Source organism: Orcinus orca, chromosome 10 (genome assembly GCF_937001465.1).
Source record: "Orcinus orca chromosome 10, mOrcOrc1.1, whole genome shotgun sequence".
Taxonomy (NCBI): domain Eukaryota; kingdom Metazoa; phylum Chordata; class Mammalia; order Artiodactyla; family Delphinidae; genus Orcinus; species Orcinus orca.
In genome coordinates this window covers 73,943,575-73,957,913 of record NC_064568.1, presented here as the reverse complement: position 1 = coordinate 73,957,913, position 14,339 = coordinate 73,943,575, and the positions used below count along the sequence as shown (strand labels likewise).

The 14,339-nt window shown below is 51.4% G+C and overlaps 1 protein-coding gene across 2 annotated transcripts; it reads right to left on the bottom strand.

Annotated features, from left to right (window-relative positions):
* Positions 1-3,037: 3,037 nt before the first annotated feature.
* LOC101269211 (kelch domain-containing protein 3) lies at positions 3,038-13,960 on the bottom strand. 2 transcript variants are annotated; one of them, XM_049693667.1, is made up of 15 exons: positions 13,788-13,959; positions 11,366-11,578; positions 11,011-11,187; positions 10,743-10,858; positions 10,483-10,554; positions 10,160-10,373; positions 9,995-10,081; positions 9,740-9,848; positions 9,539-9,612; positions 4,981-5,128; positions 4,783-4,849; positions 4,599-4,703; positions 4,235-4,309; positions 4,009-4,126; positions 3,038-3,570 (listed from the first exon to the last, which is right to left on the bottom strand). In XM_049693667.1, exons 2-15 carry the CDS (start codon positions 11,517-11,519, stop codon positions 3,434-3,436), a joined length of 1,653 nt encoding a protein of 550 aa, XP_049549624.1. In that variant the 5' UTR covers positions 11,520-11,578; positions 13,788-13,959; the 3' UTR covers positions 3,038-3,433. The 2 variants fall into 2 exon arrangements, with proteins under 2 accessions (XP_049549624.1, XP_012387744.1); XM_012532290.3 differs by lacking the exons at positions 3,038-3,570; positions 4,009-4,126; positions 4,235-4,309; ... (1 more) ...; positions 4,783-4,849; positions 4,981-5,128 and adding exons at positions 7,606-8,226; positions 9,337-9,415 and having other exon boundaries at positions 13,788-13,960.
* Positions 13,961-14,339: the final 379 nt, after the last annotated feature.

Below are 14,339 nucleotides of genomic sequence, written 5' to 3'. Positions count from 1 at the left end.
GTGGTTCTCACAGCAGAGCCGCCCTGTTGGTCCGTGCTATTCTGAGGCAGCAGACAGGCAGCAGCAGCCTGGAGCAGCAGTGGGCACACTGGAGTTGCTGCACTTTGTCACTTGGTTGCTCCTCCACCTTTGTGCCAGAGATCATGGCCTCTCTTTCACTGGCCCAGGCCGTGTCCTCCTTTTTAAGCCAGCTCTGTGGGGCCAGCGCCTTTTGCTTCTCTGGGTTCTCATGCTCTTTATGAGCCTATCCTTTCCCACAGAAACCCAGAGAGCCCCCAGGCTCTAGTAGCCAGGCCAGCATGCACCACATGCGGGGACCAGGTGGGACTTTCTCCCACTGCCACCTCCTGTACTGCTGCTGCCCCACAGGCTCTGGTGTGGGCTGAGCTCCAGGCCACTAGTCTCATCCACGGCGTTTGCTCAACCCCTTATTCGTCCCACTCAGTCACAAAGTCTCCCACAGGGTACCCACCTGCTCATCTGCAATGGACAAACCTCCAACAGTCCTTAAAGGAAGAGCCCACCAGCCATGACGCCAAACCCCTGCACATTCCTGTCCGCAGTCCTGCTCCTACATTGCCCACTGTCCTCCACACAGTCTAACCCCACTTTGACTCTGATCTGCCTGATCTGGTACCCAAATCCAGCCACCCAGGTGAGCAGTCCTGATTGCCCTTCTCTCACCCGCACCAGTAAAGATCTGAGCCTCCTTCCCTGCCCTCAGGACTTTCCATCTCTGCAGGGCAAACACTTCCTGGCTGACTCGGGATGAAAGTTTGCTTCCCTGATCCCCTTGTGAGACCATCCTCACAGCCTCAATTCCTTATATCCCTTTAGCTGGTTTGCACACCAAGGACCACATGATGATCCCATTTATGTGAAATGTCCCCAAATCGGCAAATCTAGAGACGGAATGTGGTTTAGTGGTTGCCTAGAGTTGGGGGGATTGGGAAGAACTGAGGAGTGACTGCTAGAAGGTACGGGGTTTCTTTTTGGGGTGTCACAAATGTTACAAAATTGTGGTGATGGTCACACAATTCTGTGAATATACTAAAAACCACTGAATTGTACACTTTAAATGGATACACTGTATGGTATGTGAATGATATCTCAACAAAGCTGTTAACAATAAAAACCAAAAGCAACCAGACCAACCCACAGCTGCAGCTCAGGGCTCTCCATCTCCTCTGGCTCCTCGCTGAAGGGGAAAAGTAGCAGTTTGGAGGCTTGGGGACGAATACAGCCGTGTGGTGGACATACATTACGGTTTCTTGACTGCCCTTCACCTGAACCCCCTTCTTGTGCTTAGAAACTCCCTACCGCAAACCTAGGGAGAAGGTAGAGCCCACCTCCCACCATATGAAAGACCAGACACTTGGCTTTCCCAGCATCGCCTTTGCAGCCAGGTGACTCGATGCCCCTGCCAGGAATGCCTCAGTCTAGCGCAGAGCAGGGGGAAGTGGGACACCTCTAGTGTCGGCACTGACATCTTCACGTCGCACTGGTTCCCAGGTAGGGCTTACAGTGCTTTTAACTGCTCTGACTTTATCCCCCACTCCTTTTTTGGAGCTTCTCTCCAGCCTTCTTAGTGTTTCTGTGAGCCCAGTAGTTCAATAGTCTATTTCTGCTTTTATCAGCCAGAATCGGTCTTTTGGCTTTAAACTAGGATTGACACACATGACACTGGGGACCCTGTAGCACTGGCTCCCTCACTCCCCCTGGGACAGGCGAACTATCCTGGTAGCTAGAGCCCTCATCTAACAATCATTGGGAGAAGCGCACTTTATGCATTTCTGTCATCTGAACTACATCTTTTCCCCCATCCCAGAAGCATCAAGCAATAACAGATGTCTTAGCTTCTAATTCTACCTCTTCCTTTCCCTTACAGCTGCTTTTTATTTTTTAAATTATTATTTTTTTGGTTGTGCCACACAGCACACAGAATTTTAGTTCCCCGACCAGGGGGCCCCCTGCAGTGGAAGCTGGGTCCTAAACATTGGACTGGCAGGGAATTCCCTATAGCTGCTTTTTAGATGTTAATCTTTCTAATGTTCTGTAGTTTTTGTGATTTATCTAGGTCCCCAACCCCACCGTCTGTGATTAACTGGTGTTCCTGATTCTTAGGGTTTATAAATTATCAATTATAATTCTCATCCCCTTTAACATACTCTCTGCTTCTGGAACTCTGATTTGTCTCACATCTCCTCACTCTATCCTCCGTGTTGTTTAACCTCTTTTCCTCAGTTTCCATTTCTCTCTATCCCTGGGCTCCATCTGTGTAACTTCACATCTACTTCCAGTTCATTCTCCTTCTAGGTGTGTCTAATCTGCAGCTTAACCATAAAGTTTCTAACTTCAAATAGTATATTTTTCATTAAAAAAATTTTTTTAATCAATCTGGTCCTTTTTGATATTTTTTTCATCAGTCATAGCTTTTCTTTAAACGTAAGTAAGACATTTTATATTTTGTATTTTATACTTCTAACATCTCAGTCTTTGCTGGTCTGATTCTCTTGCCTGTTGTTCCTAATGACTCTTGCTTATGGGTTTTTTTTCCCCTTGTTTGCTTTGTTTTCACTGTAAGCTTAGATTCCTTGAAATTTTATCTGAAGGAATTCCTTGAGGCCTGGGTTTAAAGTACAATCCTCAAGAGAGGAATGCATTTGCTTCTGCCAGGTGCCTGAAGGCACTATCAACCTGAGATCACTTTAAACTGAATTGTCAGCTCGAGGATTTTCCAGTCCACACAGGCAATATGAATTCTCCACCCAAACAGTACTGAGAGCCAGCTGTGCTTACATATTGTCATATTTTTGTCCCCACCTTCTACCTCCCCTGCATCCAAGACCAAAGCTAAGTAGATGAGTTGTGGGATTGGTTCCGTCTTTGAATGATCGTGTCATCTGTTCACTTTAAATAGGAAGGGTCTCTGATCTGACTTCCCACTTTGTAGGAGCATTAGATTTATTGCCCACCCAACACGTGGCCCCTGAAATGGTAATTCTAGGCCACCCACAAAAGAAGCAGAATAAAAAGATGAGTGACACGAGTGTTTATGAACTGGCTCCTACATATAAAGTCCCAGTCCCGGGAGCCACTCACAGACTCTATGGCCTTCAACTGGCCTCAATGTCACTCACCAGTCCTTTTCCTTCTATACCAGAATCATTATTTTAAGGCAAGAATGGGAGGACTTGAGGACATGATGACCCAGATCCAAGCAGAAGTGTGGAATGGCAGAAGGCTGAGCTGCTCTTCTTGTCCAGCCCTCAGGCAGTCCAAGAGCCTTCTAGTCATCTCTGAGCCAGTTGGGCTCCCAGGCAGCTGTCACCCTTGCCCTTGAATGGGAAAGAGTAGAACGGGCCAAGCCCAAATGTGTCCCCACAGATGCATTTCTCACTGGGACAGTGGCAGAGCTGAGGACAGCTCCTTACTACTCTTTGCTCAAAGGGAGATGTCTTCTGTCCTTGCCTGCATTTCGGCGCCTCTTTCGACTCAAGAAGCTCTCTAGCTTCTTGCTTCGTTTCAGCTCCTTGAACTTCTCAGCTAGGACCAACTGGCGCTGCTCAGCTAGAGGCCAAGGAGAAAGAAAGCCGGTGAGCAAAGGAGGAGGCTCGCTTCTTTCCCTTTCCCCAGGTCAGTAATTCTCAACCACTACGCAGTGATATGTGACTCATCTGGAGTTCACCGGTGTGTGTAAGCAAGCTGACTTCTATGAATCTGCTCCTTCTCAATTCAACCAACTACGAGCTCCTTCTCTGCGCCCTACCCACATATGTGGGGGTGGGACAGAGATAAAAACAATACTCCCTGCCCATGGTCATTAGGGATACAAGAATGGTTACAAACAACAACTCCCTACTATTTCTACTTTCCTCCAACTTACCATGGGATCCAGCCTTCATGCCTCCCTTAGGGAGCTCATGGACCCCCAACACAGTATCCTGCCTCTATGGCCACCCAACCCCTGTTCCTGTAACTAGCCTGTCATAGCTGTGTCCCACTCACATTTCTTCAGGAAGTATGGCCGATGGCCCTGCTGGGCCTGAGCCCGCCGCTCCTGCTTCAGGGCCAGGTGCAGCTCCTGCTGCCGCTTCCGTTCCTGCTGTGCCATTTCTTGCTGCTCCTGAGGAGCAAAGATGAGATCGGTGAGACAGGTGAATAGCGGGGACTGTGAATCACCTCCTGCCTCGACCTGCTCTCACCTTCCTCCCCCGTATTCTGACTTACTCACCATTTGCTGAAGCAGCTGCTGCAGTTTCTCACGCTCCTCCCCTGAACGGCGCTTCTTCAGCTGCTTTTTCACAAGCTCCACGTTGGAAAATGAGTATGACAGTTAGCATTCTGTAAATGTTAGGTGAAACTCTGTGCCAAGCATTATTCTAAGAGGTTCGCATATGTTGTTAACTCACATAAACACTACGAGATAGGAATTATCTTTCTGTGATAAGGAAACTGAAGCAAAAAGAGGTTAACTAACTTATCAATGATCACACAGCTAGTAAACTGACGCGCCCTGCTCCCCTCTGCCCGACTCTCTGACCTGTGCTCTAGTCTCACCACTCGGAATCCCCACAGACCCATCTCACGTTACTCACATCTTTCTCTCTGGCTCGGATGTCATTTAGGAATTGATACGTTTTATCAAACACCTCAGGATTATATTCCCCTGACAGATCGTCAAAGCGGGGGTCCCGGGCTACCTTTGGAGCGAACAGAGAGAATATAAAAGAACTGTTCAGTCTCCTTTCACTGAGAAAGAGCTTACTGGCTCCTCCTCACCTTCTTACTGACGGGAACAACTTGACGCAAAAATGGCACCCGGACCTTGGCTGACATTTCCAGAGGCCTATGGAGAAATTAAACAGGTCAAGGGAACTCCAGTCTTGTCAAAGGCCTCCCACCTGCCACCCAAGAAAGCAGACACCTACTCAAGGTCCCAGCTATCCTCCAACTCCTGGGGCAGGCCTTGCTCCTCACCTGTGTTTATCTGCAACACATGCTTTTTGGACAGGTGGTCTGGAACTTTGCTTCTTAGTGCTGTTTCCAGTTACCAATTGTTTGTACGTCTTAGTGCCCACTTGGCTCTGCAATTCTAACAGCTCCTCAAATGACATGTGAGATGTGCCTGTGAAAGGTAGGTGGGGGTGGGAGGGAACCGCAACTCAGCTCAGCATCTGCCACTGCTGCAAAGGTGCCACCCCATCTTCATTCTTCATAGGTAACTGATCCTTTCCAACATCCCCTTCAGACCAACCACTGCAGGTCCTGGGCAGCACAGCTTGTAACGGCGCTACACTGACACCTAACTCCCCATCGGTTCCAGGTACCTGGGGCCTCACCTTGCTAAAGAAGGTGTATATGTAAGGCTCTTTTAAATCACTCCTTCACAGGTTTCCCCATAACGACCTCTGTCTCCCTTGCTCAGCTACCATCGCCATTATTCTGGTTCAGGATACACTCAGCACCTCTCACCTCAATCAGTACTCTAGCCTCCTCACTGCTCTCCCAACCTCCAGTCTCACTCCTCTCAAAGCTATGCTCCCCGCTTCAGCCTGGGAGAGGCATCTGAAAAGCAAAACCTGGGGAGGGGGTAAATTGGGAGATTGGGATTGACATATACACACTACTATTGATATATATAAAACAGACAACTAATAAGGACCTACTGTAGCACAGGGAACTCTACTCAATACTCCATAATGACCTATATGGGAAAAGAATCTAAAAAAGTGGATAGGACTTCCCTGGTGGCACAGTGGTTAAGAATCCGCCTGCCAATGCAGGGAACACGGGTTTGATCCTGGTCTGGGAAGATCCCACATGCTGTGGAGTCCGTGTGCCATAACTACTGAAGCCCGCGCCTGGAGCCCGTGATCCGCGACAACAGAAGCCACCACAATGAGAAGCCCGCGCACCACAACGAAGAGTAGCCCCCACTCACCTCAACTAGAGAAAAGCCCACGTACAGCAACGAAGACCCAACACAGCCAAAAATAATATAAAATAAAAAAATAAGAGTGGATATATGTATAACTGATTCACTTTGCTGTACACCTGAAACTAACATTGTAAATCAACCATACTCCAATAAAAATTTTTTTAAAAAAGGAAACTACTTCAGACCTGAAGTTTTCACTTTAAGTTCTTTAATAAAATAGCTTTCTCTTTCCAAAAAAAAAAAAGAAAAAGGCAAATCTGATCTTATCACTCCCACCTCATTTCCACATACATATCCTACACATCATGTCACTCCAGAACTCAAAACTCCCCAATGGCTTCCATCTTGCTCAGAGGAAAAGCTCTAGGCTTTGTAATAGCCTGAAGACCCCATGTGACCTAGCCCGGGTTTTGGCTCTAATCTCATCTCCTACCATCTCCTCCTTCCTACTCCTCTCCAGTCAACTGGCCTCCAAGCAGTTCCTAAGCAGGAAGGTATGCTCCCACCTCAGTTCCTTTGCACCGGACTTTGCTTGGAACACTTCCTCCAGCTGTACTGCTTGCTCCCTCACCTCCTTCAAACGGTTTCTCAAATGTTACCTACCCAGTGAGGCCTTCTGTGATCACTTAAAACTAACTCCTCCCCTGCGTTCTCTTCAAAGCTCTTATCACCTTTTTCAAAAAATTTACCCTTTAAAAATCTGCAATTCCGTGTTTTATTGTCTTTTAATTTGCTTGGTTTTTTTAACCCCTAAAAGGTAACCTTCATGAGGACAGTGTTGTGCTGCTTTATTTATTACTGTATCTCCAGCATCTAGAACTGTGCCTGCACACCACAGATGCTCAACAGTGTTGGCAAAATTTGTTGAATCCTCACCTACTAAGCCTTCTCCAACAATCCATCTCCCTTCCTGACTCTGCTTTTGAACATAACGTTTCCTCCCCTGCGAAAAACCCTCTTCGCCCTTTAAAAAACTGCTCAGGATGTCCTAATCCAGGAAGCATCCTCTCTCACTCCCCACTTTCCAGTGCGTTGGGGGGGCGCTCCCGGTGTTCGCATCTTTCAGAGAACTTAGTCTCACGGTCACGGCGTCTCCAGGCTCCGAGCCCGCACCACACGCGGTGCCACTGGCCCCTCACCCCGCCTCCGCGGCTGCCCCTCGGCCCGGCGCCGTCCCCTCACCCTGCTGCAGGTCCCCGGGCCCCAGGCCCCCGCCGTCCCGAGACCCGCGAGGAGAACCGGAGGCCGCCCATTCCCGGGAGTTTGTAGTCAGCATCTGCTCGCGCAGCGCGCCGAAGACTAATGGCGCTACTTCCGCTCCGGCGGCGGCCGCCCCGCCCCACTCCTTCCGGCATCTCCGGCAGGCCGAGTCCGCGAGGCTTGGTGACAATAGAGCAGATCCCGTCCAGCGCCGGGCGGGCCGCTGGTGGGCGGCCGGGGAGCCCTCTCTGGGCGGAAAAGGGCGCCCACCGTAAATAACGTTGCCCCCTCCCTTTTGTCGCTTGGCGCTGCACTCCGCGCCGAAGAGAAACTCCGGCCAGTCCGTGGCGGTATTTGGTTTCCTAATGCTCTTGGCTGAGAAGCCAGAACCTCAGCACCCTGGCCCCACTGCAAACTCCTGCCGTCCCTTGCCTATTCCACACAAAAGAGAGCACACGTTTGGAGACTTTCAATTCATTTTTATAAAATGTGAGCTGGCTGAGAGCGTCAGGGTACAGCAACAGCTCAAGGAACGGTAGGATTATCTGCTGGTCCTCCCCTCCCCAGGTCAGGGAGAAGGAGATTTCATGCCAACAGCTGCAACTCCTCTCAGCTCCCAATCAATGCTCAGGGCTCAAGCAGCGGGAAGAGGTGGAAAGAGGGGTGGGGAGGGGAAGCTCCTGAGGCTGACACTGCTTGCTTCTCCCTCCTCCCCATTCCCTTTGCTTCCCAGCAGAGCATGGCTGACCTGGGGCAGAGCAGAGGCCCAGGAGCAGTTGGAGGGAGGTGAATGGGACAGAGCACCAAGGGGAAGGGGCCCTCGGCCCAAGGAGGAAGGGACCTAGCCCTCCCCCCTGCAGCTCCCCACTAAGTTCACAGCACAGAAAACACCTCTAGTCCAACAACTCCATGTGGAGGTATACCAAGTCCAGGGTCCAAAGGGGCAGGCGGGGGAGAGATGGGCAAGGGCAGTGAAGACACCAGCAGGCTCAGGAAGGGAGGCGGCAGAAACTTCCTCCTACCCATGGGAGGAGACAATGGGGCGACTGATATTGCTGTTGGTGGTCATGGCATTCAGCTCCCACCTGGAAGGCCAAAAATGACAGGCAGAAAGGACAGAAGGGGGAGCCTCCGCCCCCAAGTCCAGAATTGCTCAAACAAAGCAATGAACACACCAGTGCCTTCAACTTCCTAAAGCTCAACCACCCACGGCCACCTCTTCCTTACAGCCCCATGAGGGTTAACAATCAGGTCTCCACCCACCGCCAAATCCACTACCACCCAGTAGTCCACCTGCAAGCTCATGTGGACTTCCTGTTTATGTTTACATATTGATATTCTTGTGCCCAACACCTGGAGAAAAACGTTTGTGTATACATCTCAATAAACTTCCCAACCTACCTTTCCTCCTCTGCTCAGATCCAACCAGGATGCCCCTCCCCCCCACCAGAATGTCGGTTTTTGCTCTCAACTCCCATCCTTTTAAGGCCCTGATTCAGCTCTCCTATCCTCCCTGAGGCCTTCCCCAGCCATCCCACCATATTAAAATTAAATTCCTCTCTTTTTGACAACTGTCATTCTACGAAGTACCTCCTTATGCCAAGGCTCTACTCTACTTGGTACTAGGCACTTGCACATGTGTTCATCTGGGGCCAGCCTGGGATCCATGTGTTCAGCCTTGTATACTCTATCACCAAATACTGAACACACAGACCCTCAGCAAGTAAGAATTAAGCTGAACTGAATCAAGGAGAGGAAAGTGTCGCAGAATGACCCAGAAGGGCACAATTATACACAAGATAACTTTCAGTGCTTGATTTAGACCTAAGAATGGAATTCATAAGGGAAGGAGCTAGGAAGGACCTCCCTTAATTCTGGAATTAATGTGATCCAGAGGCTCCTAAACTTGTTTTTTTCTCCACAGCTAGGTTCTAAGATTTAATATTAACAAAAATAACTGTATAAACTCAGGAATTAGGAAGTGATGCCTGAGAGCTTGGTTTGAAAACTGGACATTTTTTCCATAAAACTTACCCAGCTGACAGTTTTATATTTCCTTCTAGCTCCCTCTCCACAAGTACACTACAGAACAAAATCTTCTCTCTCCTGCACACTGAGACCAAGCCAATCAGGTCATGTGCCTGTGCTGCCCACTCACCCTCAACCAGTCCCTCCTTTCCAACCATTCACTGTACCTGATGTCATGGGGCAAACAGGACTGGTCCAGGTTATACTGAATCACAGCCAGTTTGCACAGAGTCTTCAGACTAGGGCCTTTAAAGGAGGAGTGGGGGAGAGGGAGATGGTCAAAGCCGAGGAAAGGGTCCAGTCCTGGATATCACCACCCAAAGACAGGGACCCTGAGGGCAAATGCATTTAGGGAATAAGTGTACTTACTAAAGTCCAAAATGTGTAAGTCAGAATGATCTATGAGGTCAAATTCATCTCCCAGGCCTTCCTCAGGAGACGGACTATAGGGATCAAAAGAGAGATGAAGGAAGGAGCGAAGACTACCCACGAGACCCTCTTGCTCAAATGTCTCCCATGTTAGTCACAGGCTTAGGCCCTTCCTGGAGCCCTCCCCTCTCTCCTCCTAACCTGGTACCCCCAAAGAGGACAATCTTGTCACCAACAATACAGCAGCACTGGCGCCGGCGGGGACATGGCCCCTTCCCCTTCGGTTCAATCTTTTTCCAGGTAAACGACACTAAAGAGAAGTTTAAATGGAGGTTCAACACCTGCTAGCCCAGATATCCTCTCCACTCCCGCCCCTCACCCACTCAGGATTATTCTTTTCTTTTCCACGCCCCCTCAATTGCTCCCTGTTCCTCCCTTAAAGGCAGTGCTCTTTACCAGGGTTAAACTTCCAGAGGTCATGGAAGTGCCGGTTCAGCCTTGCATTATAGCCACCAAAAATGTACAGCTCCCCATTGTAGCCAACTGGAAGGAGAGAGGAAAGTCAAGAATGTAGGGGCAATGGGGGGACGGAGACTCGGCAGGGACCTAACAGACACTCACAGGCTGAGTGGCTCCGGCGCCCCTCAGGCAGCACTGGGGTGGGTGGACAGTCCAGCCAGGCCTCAGTCCTCGTGTCAAAGACACGGATGCGGTTGCAGTAAATCTCATTGTTGGAATGGAATGGCCCAAAACGGTCTGCACGGCCCCCAAAGACATACATGTGACTGCCCAGCATTGTGGCCGAGTGGAAGTCCCTCCAGCGTGCAGGGTTGCCCTGGGCAGGAGCAGAGATGGGAGGGGGAGGGGTCAGCTTTCACTGTTTGAGCTCCCTATGGTTCCTTAAATTGAGGGTGGGGATCTGGGAGAGAGCAAGAAGGGCCAACCTTTGTACAGATCAGGGTCCATGTCATGGTGCTGGTATCCAGCTTGTGAATGTCATTGGAAAAGCAGTCCGCCTGACAAGGAAGAGAAAGGAAGTGAAGGAAGGAATAAAAGAGAGGAGCAGGGGTCACTCTCCGACCCTCCGTCCCTCCCACCTCAGAACCTGCAAGCAAACCAAAGCCTCCCATTCCACTACTTTCAATTCCCCTTCCTCCTTCTCATTCCCACCCTAGGGAAACCTCTAGTTTCTTCCCAGACCTACCAGCTGCTCGTAGCCCCCGAAAATGTACATGGTCTTGCCCAGGACACAAGCCGAATGTCCATCCCGGGCCCCAGGAACTGTTCCTGCCACTCGGGGTGTGGACCATTTGTGAGTATCTGAAGGAGGGGAGAGGGTGGGCCCAGTAAGCAAGCTGGTGCTCCCTCCTCGACTCTGGGGCGCCTTATTCCCAGCCCCCCTCAGCCCACACCTCCCCCAGCCCCGCGAGGCACCATTTGGCAGAACACAGCCTCCAGAGACTCATACTCACTGACGTCAAAGGCATAGAGCACATTGCAGGCCCCTTCGGTGTCATTCCGCCCACCCCAAAGGAAGACTGTGTCGTCGATGAGGACGGTGGAGTGTCCATACCGCATGTAGGGTACCACGGGAGCCTGCCCGCGGGTGGCGGGCCTCACTGGGGGCAGCTTTGTCCAACGCAAGGACACTGTGGGCACAGCTCTGCTCAGCCCTGGGAACCTCTCTTCAGGTCGTCCACATTTTCCCAAACCACATGTTAGTTTCCCCCACCCCCTCTGGCCGTAGGGGCCACCATCAAACCTCACTCAGCCACCCACTGTCCTCCCCGATGTGAGCACCCAGGGATGATCCCTGAGTTAGCTTACCTGCATTGAAAATGTGCACATCAATCTGACGCAGCGTCTCATAGTCTTCACCAGAGCAGTAACCCCCGAAGGAGTACACCCGGTGTCCGACAGCCACTGCAGCATGGTTCACCCTGCGGGGCCCGCCCTCCAGGTGCACCGTCCACCGTAACATCCCCTGGGCCACTGGTTACAGCAACATGCCCCCCCGGCACGGCCTGCTGCCTCTGCTACCTGCACACAAGTTAGGGCCAGGGGCTCCTCAGGCAAAGCCTTTGCCTGGTTCACCGAGACTCTGACCAGGACTAGCCTTGCCTCTAAGTGTCACCCTGGTGGCCCTCCCACACCACCCCTCCACAGCTCAGGTGGCTGGCTCTGCTCCAGGGGAGCTGCTGAGGTCAGGAAGCTAGCCCTGGCCCTGTGTTCTCCAACAGCAAAGGGTGGGGCCACTCTGACCTGACTGCCAGCTCAGACTGCTGATCAAGGGCTCAACGTGGTCGTCCCCTACTCATGGCGGCTGCACCCTGTCACTGGCTTGGCCCAAGCTCCAAGCCCCCTTCAAAGGTCAGTGAGTTCTCTTGTCGTTCTGACTCTGCTCTGCTTACTGCCACCTCTCTAAGAATCTCTGTGCTCTTTGAGGTGGGGAGAGGGATCTCAAAATACTCAGAGCTATTAATAGCCCAGCCAACCCCAGACAGTCCACTGAAAGCTGGCATGAGTGCCTCCAAGCAGAAAAGCTTTTAGGCTTTTAGAGTGGAACAGTTCCTCTATCCAGGATGGGGTGGGATTGATCCCTGACAGGGACCTTCATGGATGATTAGCCCCTCATAGGGGGCTCTTGTCAAGCAGAGCTGTTGTCATCGGGGTCACCCAGGGCCCCTCACAGGCAGGAGGAGTTCCTTTGACAGCTGTGCCTGGCATGCTGCCAAGAACTTAAGCCAGAAAGGTATGTGTGTGCTGGGGATTGAGGGGGTAGGGTTTTCTCCTCTTGCCACTTGCCCAACCTAGCCATTGTGGTAGAGAACGAGCTATTTCCAGCAGCTCTTCTCCCACTTGGGTCTCTGAAAGGGGACAGGGGTGGGGGTGTGCACTGGAAAGGGAAAGGAAAGCAAAATGCCCTTGGGCAGGACAAGAAAAAGACCCAGGGATGAGAGATCATGGTCTCTTAAAGACAACCCGCTAACCTAGTGATAATGGGTACATCTGAAGGCTCTGTCAGGCAAATCCTGCAGCTGGCACTGCCTGCTCTGGCAGGCACCTGCTGGGTTTGGGTAGATCATCTGCTCCCTGTTCAAGAAGCCCTGGCAGAAGGGAAAAAAAAAAAAAAAAAAAGAAGCCCTGGCAGAAGGAAGAGCCAGGCAGAATCTCAGGCAAAGAAAAAGCTCAAGTAAGGGAGGCCCCTCGCAAGAAAGACACACTGGTTTCAGCTGGCTTTTGCCAGCCCTCCTGCCCCTGCCCAGCCTCCCTCAACCCCCAACCCCATGCTTTAAATAGCCACTCTGCCAAACCTGAAATAGCCCCTCAGGAAACCACTCTCACTTCATTACTCCTGTCCTCAATCCAAAAGCTCTTGGATCTGGGCTTGTAAGGACAGTTAGGAAGGAGGTTGAAGAGCTTAAGAACCGGAGTCCATCTTCCCTCATAGCTTCCACTCCCCACTTCAGCTATATCAAGGTAAAGCAAAGAATTCAGAGGACAAGAGAGAAGCAATTCCATCCAAAGGTGGAGAAAAAAACCTTAGCTTCTCCTCCAAAAAAAAAAAAAAAAAACTACTCAAGCTTGTGAAGAACAAGCCCCCAGGGTCTCAGGGGCTCCTCTTATCCCTGGGTCTCTCCCATCCTCCATCACTGCCGCATCCTCAAGCTTCTTCAATTCCCTTCATGTACCTATCCCCCTTGCTATTCTCTTGCAATTTTCATTCCCCGTTTCTGGCCCTTCTTGATCTCCTGAGAGCTTTGCCGTTTTCTCCTTCTTCCTTCTCCCACAACTCCAAGCTCCACCCCGACAGCCCTCCATTTTCCCTCTTCCACTAAGGGGAAAAAAGCTAATATCCATTGACCCCTTTCCGCCAGAGATATTCCTCCCTGTATATGACGCTATCCCTTTCGTCTCTCAGTCATCCCAACCTCCCCTCCCGCACAACTCCAGACACCCCCGCCCTTTTCTTCCATTATCCTCAGCTTCTCTGTTCTCCTCATAACCCGATCTTCTTTCCAGTTTCCTTTAGTGCCTCCTCCGGCTACCAGGCCTCTCCCACTGGTTTCCTCACCATCCTCCCGGAGCCCTTCTTTCCCCATTAACACTTTCCTTTCCCATCATCCCCCTAGCTCCCTCCCCACCCCCACCTCTTCACTCTCAGGCCCGTCCCCCACGACTCCAGCGCTAACCATGGGCATCCCCAGCCCCTATAGTTCTCCTTGTCCCTCAACCCACCCCGGACTACCTGCCAGGCCGGGCCGGGGCGGGGCCGCGGGTCCTCGCGCTGCCTGCAGCCTAGAACCCGTTGCACGCCAACCGACGACTCGATCCCCAACGAGATAAACACAACCAGGCTCTATCCTTCCGGCGGGCAGCTGTCTGCGAACATGCAGTCAGAGCTAAGTGCCCGAAGCCTACCGGGACTTGTAGTTCATGGGGTTCCGGAGGGACGTCAGGGGCTGAAGAGTGGGCAGGAGCCTGAGGAGATTCTGGGCATGTGCAGATACGTGTCAAAAATCGCGGGGTTGGGCTTCCCTGGTGGCGCAGTGGTTGAGAGTCCGCCTGCCGATGCGGGGCACACGGGTTCGTGCCCCGGTCTGGGAAGATCCCACATGCCGCGGAGCGGCTGGGCCCGTGAGCCATGGCTGCTGGGCCTGCGCGTCCGGAACCTGTGCTCCGCAACGGGAGAGGCCACAACAGTGAGAGGCCCGCGTACCGCAAAAAAAATAAAAAAAATTAAAATTAAAATTAAAAAATCGCGGGGTTTACTGGGTAATGTAGTCCTTGGTTGTCCGGG